Source organism: Gouania willdenowi, chromosome 16 (genome assembly GCF_900634775.1).
Source record: "Gouania willdenowi chromosome 16, fGouWil2.1, whole genome shotgun sequence".
NCBI lineage: Eukaryota > Metazoa > Chordata > Actinopteri > Blenniiformes > Gobiesocidae > Gouania > Gouania willdenowi.
In genome coordinates, this window is record NC_041059.1 from 11,188,748 (window position 1) to 11,204,133 (window position 15,386).

Consider the following 15,386-nt stretch of genomic DNA (forward strand, 5'->3'; position numbering starts at 1 on the left):
TTGGGTGTGTGGTGGTAATAATGAAGTACCCAGTTAACAGATATTTGTTCACTGGCATTGGATTCATCATTAGACAGTGCTGAGGCTTATGGTGATTCTTTGCTAAGAGAAGAAGGGGCACAGGATCAGCACCAAGCTCTGTGTCAGCAACCACAGGCTTCTTTGAAGTCACACAGGCTCTGCTTCCCACAACAACACTGCCTCTCCTTTTTCTTTCAGGTTTTTTTTTTTTTTTTTGTATTCTGTCTGAGGATTTTCCCTTCACATTTCTCTCTCTCTTAAACTCTCTTCTCCTTTTTCTCCTTCCCTGTCATCATTAGACACCCGGAATAGGCTACATATCTACGTTCTAACCCTCTCTGTTTCCCTATCGCTGTTCACCACCCCCTATCACCCAATGGTAATTATAGAAAAATCTGCAATAATGCTCAGAGAAGCTGATAATGCTTTAAGCTTAATTAAAGACATTTATCGGATGTATAGATATGTAAGTTGACTTGGTATGCACCCGCATGAACAAAAACTCAGTGTTTAAAATGCCCTGCTTTCTGCTTTTCTCATCTTCTGAGTTTCTCTCAAGCACACGTTTGATTTTAGTCAATGTAAGTTTATATAAGGGTCACTTGTTCCTTTCTTAAACAATCTTAAGTTAAGCAGTGAAATTATTTTCAGCAAAGAGAGAAATGTTGCATTTAAGGGGAAACTGAAACTGTGGAGGACAAGGAGAAGAGAGGAAGGCTAGAGTATAATAACAGAATGGCAGAAAACACAATCCAGGAACCAACAAAGGTCATTAAAGTTTAAAAAACTAACCAACTGAGTGACGATGCACCAATGACCACTCTGTGTTTAAGCACAGCAGAATGGTAATAAGAATAGGAAGGCAATCAGGAGATGGGCTCCACCTTGGTGGAGACAGTAGGGAGGCAAGGAACCTTCTCATATACTCAACGTCAGAGCTTAATTTAATCTTCCAGATTTTAACTTTTTTGATTGGATCCAGCACCTCATTTTTTTTTTTTTTTTTCCTTTTTTTCCCCCAGCACCTCATTTGCTTTTCGGTGTTTTTATTAAACTTTGATTATATTTGGACTGCTGTCTTATATTGAGTTTAAATCACTGGAAATGTAATTGTACACACAAAATTTAATGTAAAAATTGAGCGTGAATGAGGAAGAGAGGGGAAAGTCAGGCCATGCCCATGCTACATCTAAAGTGTGTTTTTCTGCAAAAAATGTGTCTTGTCAGCCTGGAAGATGGTAGAGAGATGGTTTTTCTGTGAAAATTGTGGAGCAGCAGCAGCACAGCAGCAGTTAGCGTTGTGAGTCGCAGCACCTGTAGCTATTATGCTAATGCAGAAAAACCTGCTTCCAACAGACAGGACACAAGGGGAGAACTATCCAGGGGACATGAGGATGACTCAGGGACAGAGACGAGAAGGAGACGATGGTGAAAGTTATGGTATTGTGACAGAGGCTCAGTTCAAAGCCATGATGAGCTGCTGCTCTAGGTTTATGAAAGACGAGGCAGGCCTCGGCTGTGAAATATGTAAAAAAAAAAGTTGTGAGTATACAAAGTTCTTCATGGCTGTTTTTTTTTGGCTTTCTTAAAAGGTAAGCACATGTTATATTTAAATTTTCTGCCGTGCTGCTGATTAGAGGAGTAAATTCCTTATGTTATAGGTGTAAAAGTTTGTAAATATTTTCTATTTGTGGGTTTTTGTGTCTGAAAGTTTAGTGACATTTGTAACGAGTGGATATATTAGCGGTGATTTTGAACTGTCCTTGGTGCTGAAACATTGCGCTTTGTAACGTGAGATTGTACGTGTTTTTTTAAACGCTGATTCATCATTCTTTTATTAAACATTTAGGTTAATTGGTTATTTGTGTTCACGTGATATTATTGGCCCATTTAGCAAAAGACGCTTTAAAAAAAGTTTTATTTTGTGACATTTTTGTGTCTCTCTTACTACCAGAACAACATGCGGCCGGTGTTCCAGGACCTGGTGATTTACAAATTAAGCACTGACTCACACAAGACATGGGGATAGGGGTGTAGATAGACCAAAACAAGTTCCCGTTAATGATACGAAACAATATTTTTGAAGGAAAAAAGGCAAAAAAAATTGCAGTTGGAAAAATAACCGGGCTTTAATATAACTCTGGGCATACTTACATAGCTAGGTTTGACCCTTTCAACTCATTTATAAGAAATAAAATTTGATGTTTAATAGTGTAAGACATTTTTTTTTACACCCCCTCCTCCACTCTAGAGATACCCCTCGTACACTTGACGACATATCCTGTGATGTTTTAATATCACAATATCTTGTCACATGATAAAATAATAACAATGCATTTTATTGATATGGACGTACAGGTAAACACTCAAAATGTTATTTTCAGTGGGGTGATTGTTCTTTTCAAACGATCTACCTGGGCAACATTCCACTGACCTTCCAAATCGGGATAAATACCTGCTGAAGATAATATTAGCGGCCACTAAAAAGGCTGTGACTCGAAAGTAGTTAAAGCTTGATCCTCCAACACAGACTGACTGGGAAAATATTATGGCTAATATTGAGAATGTGGAGAGAATTGCTTTTGCATTCAACCAGAAGATGGATACATTTTATGTTAATTGGTAAAAATGGATCTTGTATGTAACTTTGGAAAGTAATTGTTGAGCCATTTATGTACAAACTGACTTGTATTCCCTATTATTTTTAGTTTTAATTTCATAAGGACAAATGGAAGACCAAATGTATGTTGTTCTTGTTTTGTCTTGTTTACAAATGTTTAGAAAAATAAAGTTAAAAAAAAAACACTCAAAATTTGTTTTCTGCTTTTAACCCATCCCTTAGGTGCAGTATAGTGCCTTGTCCAGGGAACAATTTTTGGTAATATGATTTGCTGAAAATGCCAACAAGCCCATTTCCTTAACCCCAAGTCCACCTTTGGTTGAAACCCATCATAGGACCAATGAACCAAAGAAATAAATTGAAACCGAGAGACACGAAACCTCTTACAGACATAGAATTAGAGAACTGAATCTAAATAGAAGACAAAAAGAAGGAAATCAAAAGCCAATAGAAAAAGGAATCAGAGTTTTAACTCCTGACATTTAGTTCTAATTTTAACATGTTAACTTTGTGTTCCACTGAATAGGCTGAAATATAACAAAAAAAACATAAAGGAAAACAAAAAAGATCTACAAAACCCCCATTGAAAGAGGATATGCAAAACCACAAAACAACCCATGAAATGATAAGCACAGAAGTGTAACCCAAAGGACGGTATCAAATATTAAAACCAGCAATGTAAACCAAGTACTGACAGGCCAGTGTTGTGGTGATGCCTGTGTGTAGTTTATCAGGCCTGAGCACACATGAATGACTGGATAATGACAGTCTTTTCCTGCTGATTGGGCTCCTGTTGGTTGCCTCACATCCTGGTGGGAAGACGGACATACAATACACTCGTTTCCATGTCAGTCAAAGACACACATATTGCAGGGTACAGAACAAAATTTGGTGCTCTGACACACATTTAAGTAAGCTCAGAGTGGTAGGAGAATGCTTTTCCTTTCCTTTCAGAATGCAATGGAGCCTGAATTTGTCACCTTCACTCTCATTCTCTCCACTGTGGTCAATCCTTCGCTCACTGACATCACAGGTATGAATTATTTTCAGGGATTTAAAAAGATATGCTTGTACATTAGTTATGTTTTCCATTTTCCTGCAAAAGTTATTCTTCAAATCAAACAGTGCTGATTTTATTCCACCGTGTGGACAAAATCAGTCAGAGTCGGTTCTTACCTTTTAGGTAAAAAGTCTCTCCTTCATTTCCATCTTTATAGACAAAGTGAATTAAGTAATGTATCCTGTTTAATTTAGATTTTTACAGTTGTATCTTTATTGTTTTTGTTGTTATATTCCTGACTCTTAGCTCCTGCTTTAAATGATTAAATTCACATCAAAATAGCAATATGGAAATACTGCCAAATAGTGATAAACTTCACAAATTCAAGTGTATAATTATCGCATAAAATAGAGAAGTGTATTTGTCACATTTTATTTCTAGTTATTTATTTATTTGTCGACTATTTTAGCTTTAACATTATCAAAATCATCTTTTTTCTTTGTTTCTGGATGTATTTGGCACAATTCTTGACCAATTCGAATGAAAAGTCTCAGGTCTTTTTTCATGTTTATTTTGTGTTATTGTTATTATCTCTTGCCAGTAGCTCATGTTTTCACCTGTTTATTTGTTTGATTGTTAGTCAGATTATGTCAAAAGTAAGAGAATGAATTTTGACAAATTTTTAAACAGAGACACACCCCATGTCATAGAAGATTCTGTTACATTTTTGAGGGGGATCTGAATCAATTTACTGCTTCTGGATCAGTTTCAAAAATTAAAAAGTCCCTTGCTCTCATCATTGGCATAATTTCAAAAATTCATATCTCAGTTTGTAAGTGATTAACCAACCTTTACGAAATTTAACTCCGTTACGTCGGGTTGGTTCTTCAATTACCCAAACGAGTTTCATCCATATAGAATCAGGATTAAATGGGGGTGCCCATACATTTCAACCTACTGTATTATTAATGGGCATATATATTTATATGCCACTTATATCATCACTGATCCAGATAACTGCCAGTATTTGGCAAAGAAGATATTTGGTGCTCGATGACGGTTTGCACTCTGCGCTCTTGTTATTACTATTGTTGTTGTTGTTGCTGTTGTTGTTGTTGTTGTTGTTGTTGTTGTTGTTGTTGTTGTTGTTGTTGTTGTTGTGCATAAAAGTTAAAAAAACTGACTTCAACTCAAGGGTAAAATAATTGAGTATTCCTAATGTATTGACTATACCTGAACACTACACTATAATTTATAAAAATGGGACTTTTTCCCCCTCAGACTGGGATGATGTTGTAGTGATTAAGGAAGGCACACCTGCAACATTGATCTGCATTGATACACCAGTAAGTGGATCCGTAACCATCGACTGGAAAGTTAAGAAACATCTCACAGATGAATGGAGATTGGTCCTCTCTGCCAACGAAGAGACAAAGTTCTTGGAAGACATGCCCAAGCATTACATGACATTGGAGGATCCAAACTTTAAAAACACTGGGAATTTCTCTCTGTTATTTCGACCAAGAGTAGAAGACAGTGGTCTTTACTCATGCTTGATAGACTATCAGAAGAAAAACCAGAAGGAGACGCTTATCCTCTTGGCTGTTCTGTCAGGTAATGAAAAGTACTGTAATTGGTATACTGCATTGGGAATTCTTAAAACACCTAAAAACCAATTAAAAACAAATTTCTTTATCATGTAGCACTGAACGATATAAAGTATTTATTGCGTCAGATCTGCACTGCAGGATTTAATCAATTGTCTTAAAATGTAAGTGTTTGAAAAGAGTAAACATTGACTTTTTCTGAACATGTTTTTGTTTTTTATGTTATTTTTTTTAACTTTTTACTTGCAAGGTTTTGTTGTGGTTCAGCTTGTATCATGGATTTTGATCATTTAGACTAATTTCACTTTAATATTTGTCTGTTATTGATCTCCAGTCATCATAGGCCCTGCTTCTCCTGTACCTCTGAACAGTACATTACGACTGATTGCCCAAATATCACCCAACTTTACCACGGTCAGAATCACCTGGATATCACCTGAAGGCATTGTCATGAGGAGCAAGAATTTGCCCGGAACAGGCACATTCACTAAGCTTCCACTCGTCCAAAAGAGTGACAGTGGTGCTTATGTGTGTGTGGTTCAAGCCTGGGCTAAGAGCAGGGGCACTCTGTTTGCTTTCAACGTGGACGTGAATGTTGATGGTGAGGCCGAGCAGAGGAGGGAAAAGATGCAGGAACTTTGAGTAATGAAGTGCATTTGTTGTTGCTTTTATTGATGGTGTGAGCGAACATCGATGTCAGAAACTCCAGCAACACCATTATTTATTTAATAGTCCTATAGCTGCAGTTCCTTAAAGTGTTTACTTTTACAACCAGTTTCAGGACTCAAAAGCAAAATGAAAACCCAATCATCCTCCTGTGAATATTGGAGTTGCTACATTTATATTTTATTCATCATTTGCTTTCCTCTCTTGCTTCGCTTCTTCCAACAGTTGACAAAAAGGCCTCATTCACCGCTTTGAAAGATGGTAAGTGACTCTGTAGTGCATGTTGTATAAAACTCCTGTGTCAGCAGCTTGCTAATCAGGCAGAGCAGAATGCAATAACAGAAGAAGTGATTCTCAGCATATAAGAACATAATCCCCATTGTAGTAGGAATTTTTCCCTATCTTCATTTCCTCATGCTCTTCTGTTTACTCTGTTAGTTCTTCTTGACCTTACTTTCTATTCACTCACACTCTTTATTTCCCAGTTGCGGTGCTTTCTCGCACCATTTTTATAATAAATATTTGTCTTCTTCTTCTGTCCCGGCCTGCAGACCCCGTGATCTCCACGGCAACTCAGATGCAGATGTCCCTTATCCTGAGATGTCCAATAGTCCCAGGGGACTATGTAAAGTTATACTGGGTTCCCCATGACACAAGCAAACAGGATAACATGAGGCTCGTGTACCAGTATGATCGCTGGAGGAATTCCACTTTACTGACAAATGAAAGCAAACGATTCCAAGTGGCCGGGCCGCTTTACAACGCAATGAATGAAAGTTTCTCCATTCTCCTACTTCGACTGAGGCTGAAGGATGGCGGCTTGTACGTCTGTAAAGTGTTTCTCAATGACAACGTCTTCAGCCGGAGCACCGTCCTCAGCATAATGAGAGGTAGAGATCAAGGTCAGGAGGTTGACTAAGACTGAGAGAGGAAAAAGATTAAAATGAATGAAACATAAAGAGGGGGTGGGTTTATGAGAGTGTTTTTGACATCCTGCTCATTGTGTCTGTAAAGTGAGGTGCAGGATGATGAAGATGAAAGCGTTAAATTAGCCCAAGACAATCAAAGGAAGCTTTTTGCCCTTTGGCATAGATTTTAGTGCCAAACTCTGATACATTCTTTCAATTGAATTTTAATGATCTTATTGCCCATAGATGAGTCGACTTCATATCTGCTGCTTATGTATTGGTATCAGAAGTTACATCAGTGTGGTCTATGTCTTAAAAAAACAGGGGGAACCTGCACATCGTTAAACAGGTAGCAGCACTGTTATTACTGATACATGCACATTCTGACGTAGGAAGTTGGCAATCTTAAGAGGAACTGCGCAACCCTGTGCAATGTGCATGTGGAAAACTCACCGAATAGTGTGAAATAGGCTTTTCAAAAATTTTTTACTGCTGTGCATTTGTAATTCCTTTCTCTATAGAGACTGGAATTACAAAAGGACAACTTGCAACTGTCTTTCCTCAACTTATTTTTCTTTAAGAAGACATACCGTAGTCGGATTGTATTGTTTTTATTTTTTTGTGCACTGGGCCAATGTGTGACCTTGTGGAAGGAGTTGCTTAGCTTAGTAATTGGGAAAAAAATTAGTCGTGAAATGGTGTCCTTGAGTGTAATATATTGTTCTCATTGGCTTCTCCAAGGGACACGTGGACAATAGATTTGTATCAGTTTTTATATTAATATGAAGTCACATTACGAAATGAAAATGCTGCCATTTTCTCCTTGAGAATGACATTCAATGGATTTGCCAACTGAAAAGGAAGACAAATAGAGAAGAGGACCTGTTGATTTTCTGAGTACGCCTTGGGGAGTTTTTACCCTTTTGTAGGGGAACACACATGCACAAACACACACACGCACGCACGCATACACACACACACACGTATCCACTGTTCTGTCATGAAGGCCTTGGAAGGCTTTACTAATCACAGTCTCACTGACATCCATCACAGCTGCCCAGACATGACCGGTCGATCCGTCACTGTCATTGTCATGGTTCACACATCTGCATTCCAGCCACACACACACACTGACACACACGCACACATGCATTTACCCACAAACAACCAGTGCTAACCACGTGATGCATATATTTTTACCGCACCTCATTAAAAGTATCATTATGTACCATGGTACCTGCTGCCCTACGAGCACGACTGTAGGTGGCCCACACTGATCACACTAATCATAGCTGAAATGTGTGTGTGCTTTATAGGAGTGTGTGAGGGGGGGTCTGCAGGGCTTGATTACACCCAGATGGATTCTCATTTCAGTTTGATGAGACACTAAGCATCAGTCACAGTCAACCAATGCATTAGCAGCAAATCACTCTAATGAATATATATTATTTTGATCCCCCTCTCTGAATTGTTCTTTGTTTTTCAGAGCAGTCTCCCTTTACCTCATTATTCTCTCTCCGTCCTTGCCCTTTTCTGTATTCACACACTACCCTTTAACTTACTTTTTCATCCTGTCTTTAGCTTTTTTTTCTTCTTACGACCGGATGTCCTAACTCTTCGTCCAAAACAGCTGGTATCATTTAAAACTTTCCTTCACTGCTCTCTGTCTTCTCCATAGTTAAGGTCCTCGAGTATCCATCAAAGCTGGAGCTGTCGTGTGCTTTCACTGAGCGGTCTCATGCCCGGAGTGTTGTGTGGAGACATCACAATGAGAATTACAAGCTACAAATGTTTAACAACGGTCCAGGCAGCGTCAAGACCATTGTGCCCTTACCCATCACCCCCAATACAACAGGAAATTACAGCTGTATCCTTCAGCTGAATGATGGGCAGGTCTTCCAGGCGATTCAAGAAGTTACACAGCCTTTGGAAGGTGAGAGGTATTTTATAGTATCACAATGATTTATTCAGCTCTTTTAGGTCTTTCTTCCAGTACAGGCAGATTATCTTTCAGCTTGGAGGAGATGATTATCATATTGTGCTCATGAAAACGTCACATAATACCTTGAGAAGTCAAATCAAAATCAAAATCAAAAAATGTAAAACTTCCTGACAGAGCGTAAATATTATAGCTTTCAAAGCTATTTCTTCAGTTAAATACGTAAAGCCTTAAAGCTGACAAAGACTTGAGAGGACATTCATCCTCCGTCTGTCGTTCCTTGTATCAATTTATCTCGCTTTTTCTGGCTGCTTATTTTGTTCAGGGCCCTGAAGCCTCTTCAGCATATTCAGGGTGGGAGGCACAGTACACTTTACCAGTCCATCTCATCACATTGATTAATAGCCAACTTTTCAGTGTTATTCAGCTGATATGTGAATTCAGAACCTTAAAATACTATTTCTTTTCACCAATGCTAAATTATTCACTCTCATTGTATTGAGAGCTGTGGGGGAGCACAGTGAGAGTGATACTGCAGTGGGACTGAGGGACTCAAAGCTCATCGTGATGCACACTGATGGTATGGCCATAATAGTAACGTAGGCAGAAGAATGAGATGCAGCCTATAGTTTGAGCCTGTATTTAAGTGTTTTTTAGGGATGTTTCATAATAGTTGATAATAGCTGATATGCCGATATTGTTCAACGCTAAATTTCCAATTTCCTTCAGTAATAGAAAAAGTGCCATACTCATTTTTAAATGTTGTCTCAAACCGAGGAAAAACTGATATCTATGTCAACCCATGTCACATTATATGGCTAATATCAGCCAATAATATCGTCCATCGCTTGTGTTTTATGTATGCTGGAAGTAAGTGTTTTAAACTATCATGGAAGTGTTTGGACAGGGCTAAGTAGAAAGTTCAAGTATTGTAGGTGATGAATGGCCTACATTCACATAGCTGAAAAGCAGCCCAACTAAACTGGTTTTTCCAAAACTATTTGTTTTAGAAGGCATCATTAGAGATGTATTTATTATAAAACAATACATTCTCCCAGAGTGAAAGGTGAAATGACTTTCTATATTTCTATGCTTCATCCACAAGTCAAGTCCAACATTCCAAAGTTAAAACTGCCTCACATTATAGATTTTCTTCTATACTGGTGCCACACCTCGGAGAACACAAAATTGAAACAATCACAGTACTCAGCAGCTCACAAATACTTCAAATGTCAGGGTTTTTTTGTGCAATCACATGCTATCTACTGTTTGGTCATCACTTCCAAAGCATTCAAGCCGGTCTTAAGTATGCTTCCTATCAACCATTCTGCTCTAAAATTGCAGTGATATGAATCACTCACAGCCTTGTTTGAGATAAAACAGGCGAACTGGAAAGTGCTAATAGTGGAAAGAAATTGGTAGGGCAGAAGAAGATGAGAGAAATGATGACAGAGACAGGAAGACAGAGAGAGGGGATGGTTTGGTTAGCAACTGAAGGGATTTACGCCTCACCTCACCACACTCAATTACCATAATTCATGCGTTAAAACTGGCATGGAGAACAGTACAGGTCAGACTTAGGGTCAGCTCTCAATACAGTATTCCATCAGCAAACCTTAAATATACTAACCAATCAATTACACATTACACAGCACATAATCACAGATGGCTAAAAGCTGTAACACCAGGGCTAAGGTGAAGCTGGAAGATTAAGCCGTTTACAAACAAAATCTGTGCATGCTTGAGGAGATGCTTCAGTGATTTTAGTATTTGCTCATCTTTGGTTCTTCAAACAACGTAATAGAAGCTCTGAGTAGCAATGCAGGAGCTGCAAACAAATGTTTAAAAAAATCTTATTTCTGCTGTAGCCATTCATTTTGTTCCCTGTGTAAACTGTAAACACCTGTCACAACTAATTACTTAGCATCATGAAAAGCGAGCAGAGCGCTTGTTCAGGTACTCGAGGCTGCAGCAATCACTGTGGAAACGAGCACCACCCTCCTGCTTCCCGTGCTGCCCTGTGGCTATGCTTTGCAAGACTGATGTCAGCCTTATTATGCAAACAAATCTGACAACTTTGATCACTGTGTGTTCTCTTTCTCCACAAAATTTGACTGCTACAACAGTGAGCTGCTTGTGCTAATCCTTCCCATGCTATCCACCTGTTTTCCAATAGCCTACTGTAGTGTTTTTCAACGTTGGGGCCAGGATCCCATGTGGGGTCACCCTGAGTTAAAATGGAGTTGCCTAGAATGTGTAGTACGTAGTAAATAAATGTTTAAAACTAACAAAAAAAAGTACTATTTAAATTATTATTATTTTTCAAATACACATCACTCACAATACAGATCAAACAACTGTATCCTATACTTAATCTTTTTCAAATATAAATCTAGTTCAAATACAATGCAGTATAAAAATATCTGAGGTGGCGCATTTGTCACTTTGTGCATGCACTAATCCTGGCTACTCCTTATTTGTAACATCATCTAAAACTGAAAAAGATTGGGAACCTCTGGCCTACTGTATTGAGGCAGGTAAATGCCACCCAAATATGATTTTTGCCCATTTGCGACCTGTATCTGATCTGTTAAAGACATTTTGAACAGCACAAATCTGATTTTTCTTTTTCAAATCTGACCTAGGCCACTTTCTTATGTGTTCCTAAATCCACTACGTATCTGATATTTTGCAATGTGAGTGCTGTCTGAACGGCCAGGTCACATTTAATCAGAATCAGAATTCCTTTATTAATCCCAGGGGGAAATTTTGTTACAGCCACTCAAGAAAGTACCACAAATAAAAGAATAAACGTTAAGCAAAGACAAAAGAAAGAATGAATGTTAAATAAGTGTATAATTAAGTAAAAGACTGTTAAAAATAAGGATTAAATGCACACACATTACAATAGTAAAAATAAAGTAAAGTAAGATAATAATAATAATAATAATAATAATAATAATAATAATAATAATAATAATAATAATAATAATAATAAAGTTAGAGTAGAAAGTGGACAGTGGGAGAAAAGTGATGTCTTAGCATTGATAAATATTTATGATATTATCCATATTATCAGTGCCACACACACACGCTGAGACGAGATGCCTTCATATTTACTTGGGTAAACACAGTGCGTGAGGTCAAGTATTACTTCAGGACCTCTTTTGTTAACGCGGGTCACTTAAGGGTCTCATTCAATTCATATTCTTTCAACATAGCTTTAGTTTGTTGGTGTGGCTTGAGGCGATTTGTTGCAACATTCACATCGTAGAACTGAATTTCACACACTTCACCAATAACACATACATAATAAGTATATGTGCGATGATGAATGCTTGTATAGGGAGTTTTTGTGTAATGAACTTTTAACTGACCTATTGTATTTTTGAACGCTTGTCTATTTTTTCTGAGCGATAGCCTTCATTCACTGCCAGATCAACGTCCAATGCTGTTACTTGGCCTATGCTCACTATCTCTGATGGAGCATCTCTGGCTCTCTTTAACTGCTCCTATTATTTATGACTGACAGTATGATGCAAACCCATGTAACACGGTGAAGAAAACAAGACTTCGAATGCGTGTTAGAGCAAGCTTTTTGCCCTCATCTTAGCTTCCACAAAAGAGCAAGGTGGAGAACAACCCTTAAGCCACTTTCATTGAATTCATTGCATCTGTCAATCACACACACACGCACACACCATATAAGTTCAATATTAGTTTTGTTGGTAACACTTGCTTTTATCATCCCCTCTCTCAATTTTTAGTAGAGACTAGTGCGGATGTCACCAACCCCTCCATGTTCGCTTCTCTCTCTGCTTTATTACTCCTGGTGCCCCTGGTTGCTACAGCTGTTGGCGTGTTGTTATGGAGACAGAAACACATTTCTGATCGCGGTGAGTCTGCCGGCAATTTGTTTTTTGACTTCTTGCCGTGTTATGTCCATCTTCAACCCCTGTTGGCTGCAACTGAGTGATGTTGGCCATGACATATCCTCTGGGTCCATCATAAATTCCCTCACTATTCTGGTGTGTATGTCAATGTGTCTCTATATGTGTCTAGAAGAGTGTTTGCTGCTAAGGCTGGTGACAATCTTCTTTTTTTCTTTTTTATCCGTAGGTATTGAGCAGTCTCTCTCTGTTCACTTGAGTGATACAGAGAACATCTATGAGAATCCAGATGTCAGAGAGGTGATGAACACTGTCATAGTCAATGCCTAATAGTCCTTTGATGAATTCTGTGCCACGCATTGCCCTCAAAAACCCTTTTTCACTTTTATGTTTTGCACTCATTCACTTTCCTCTTTCTTTAACATCACACCCCCTTTTTTATATCTGTGTAGTGTATTTATTACATTTAGCCAGAGGTGTAAGGAGTCCTGGTATATCCTACTCAAGTCGAAGTACTGTTACTCAAGTACATGTACAAGTAAGTCATACATAAAATACTCAAGTACAAGTAAAAAGTAGGTAAATTAAGTAGTACTCAAAGTAAAAGTTAAGAGTTACTTTCACCCCCTATGTTTATTTTTGGTAATAAATCTTGCCATGGTTCCCTTGCATGCAGTAAACATCTCATGTATGAACTTAAAAAGGACGAGATGAAATTTGGAAAAAAAAAAAAAAATTTCCACAAAGCAAGGCATCTTTATAAAATAAAAGGTTTGTCAAAATGTTCAATTCTTTTTTTAAAAAAAAATAAAATAACACCAATGAGTTCAATTCAAAATTTAAAAAAAATGTATCAGGTTCTAAGTATAAATACATTTATGAACTCTAAAACTGAAAAAATAACCTCCATTCAATACTGTTTTATCGCCGTGCATTACGTTTAATCTGGTTGGTTGGCTATGATGTGATACATTTGATTGTTGTCTGGTCATTTATTTTTTTTGTAGTTTCACAATGTCTGTTGATAACGCTTAGGTGTAGAAATGTAATATGAGTACTTTGAAACCATAGGCTGCTTTTACTTTTTTTGGTACTCTTTGTTTTTATTGCTATTTTACTTTTTGAGATTTGTTTATCAAATGTAAAGTGCATTTTAAATAAAATGTATTATTATTATTGTTATTATCATGAATAATAATAATTAATTACTTTCACCACTGCATTTAGCATCATAAATGGGTCTCTGTTTTTCCTCATTTTCTCACAATCCCTCTTTTTTTATATATTTTTTGTTCATTAAACACATTTTCTGCTCTCCAACAGGCCCCTCCCAAGGACTCAGTCTACATGGTGAGTAACTGCATCTGCCCTCTGAGTCTGAGCGCAAGCACACACACACACATACACACACACACACACACACACACACACACACACACACACACACACACACACACACACACACACACACACACACACACACACACACACACACACACACACACACACACAGAGGAGCAACAGTCGACACATCCACCAGTGTATTCAGAGTCTCACATTTTCCCACACTGTCAGCAGATGTGTCTTCCTTCACACTTGTCGTCCATACTTCCAATCTGTCAGCCCACTTTCAGAGAGAGTCCTTGCCTATCACCTGTCACCCCCCCCCTACATTAGTGGTATTAACAAATCAATCTCATTACACACTAGGGGGATATAAATCTGGCCTCTAGTGGTCTTTCTTTTCACTGTGACACTCTTTATCTCCCTTCCTATCCCCTCTCCCCCTGCCTCCCCCTCCTTTTTGTGCCTTCATGGCAGGATTTGAATCCAACAGGGGTGGATGATATCTACAAGGAACTGGAGCGGTAAGTTAAAATGTCTTGCATCACTTGCAATGTGCTTGTGTGTGAGTTTATGCTGTCACTTACTCACACATTCTTATCAAACTCCCCACACATGCTGACCCGAACATCATTCTGGCATTGTGGCATGATATGATGCCACACGTTGACATCCCTGTGTGCTACTGTTTTTGCGTGGGCTTGCTTGTGTCTGTGCTATAAAGAAAGAGAGAGAAAAAGTCTGGGATGGGGAGATTTTTCTTTTTTATCTCCATGCATTTGTGTGAGCGAGAGTGTTTGCTCTGTTTTCAGATACGAGCAGTGTCAGAACTGATCACCATCCCACATCTCATTCTCATCCTGCTGTCACATCTGTTCAGTTCCCAACTGCAGCAGGTTTCAATGAATCAAAAATAACAACTGAGTGAGAGTTTAATTGAGTCCTGCAGAGAAATGCCACCGTGAGCAGTGATGGGGTTGGAAATAAAGGTGCAAAGCCTTTAATGGAAACGTTGTTGTTTTGAATCCATGGACATTTTGGGATTCATCATTTAGCAAGGAGGAACCCAAATAATCAAAATGCTGTCCAGGGCTCCTGAAAGATGTGAAAAAGGCAAAGAAAGAAATTGCCCACATGTATTTGACATAGAAATCTACATATACAGTTGTATTTAAATAGCCAATAACTAGTCCTTGCCTTGTTCTACACTTTCCACCACAACAAAGTTGCATATAATCATCAGCTATGATCAAAATAATAATCCATCCATCCATCCATCCATCCATCAACCCAACTTGTACTGAACAAGGAAAACAAAGTTTGAATGAACTCTGCACACAGATTGCATTTTATGTTCTATTCTATTTGTTTATGTGAGCATTTAACACTTT

At 38.2% G+C, this 15,386-nt stretch overlaps 1 protein-coding gene across 1 annotated transcript; it reads left to right on the top strand.

Moving 5' to 3' along the window:
- Window positions 1-3,546: 3,546 nt before the first annotated feature.
- g6fl (g6f-like) lies at window positions 3,547-14,829 on the top strand. The gene is made up of 10 exons (XM_028470467.1): window positions 3,547-3,674; window positions 4,923-5,255; window positions 5,583-5,849; window positions 6,466-6,804; window positions 8,501-8,755; window positions 12,532-12,657; window positions 12,881-12,951; window positions 13,975-14,001; window positions 14,473-14,519; window positions 14,808-14,829. The coding sequence occupies exons 1-10, from the start codon at window positions 3,575-3,577 to the stop codon at window positions 14,827-14,829; spliced, it is 1,587 nt and encodes a 528-aa protein (XP_028326268.1). The 5' UTR covers window positions 3,547-3,574.
- The last annotated feature ends 557 nt before the right edge of the window (window positions 14,830-15,386 follow it).

Coding starts and splice junctions, on each gene's coding strand:
- g6fl (XM_028470467.1), top strand. CDS start 3,575: ATGCTTTTCCTTTCCTTTCAGAATGCAATGGAGCCTGAATTTGTCACC. Junction 12,658..12,880: donor GAAACACATTTCTGATCGCG/GTGAGTCTGCCG, acceptor TTTTATCCGTAG/GTATTGAGCAGTCTCTCTCT. Junction 12,952..13,974: donor AGAATCCAGATGTCAGAGAG/GTGATGAACACT, acceptor GCTCTCCAACAG/GCCCCTCCCAAGGACTCAGT.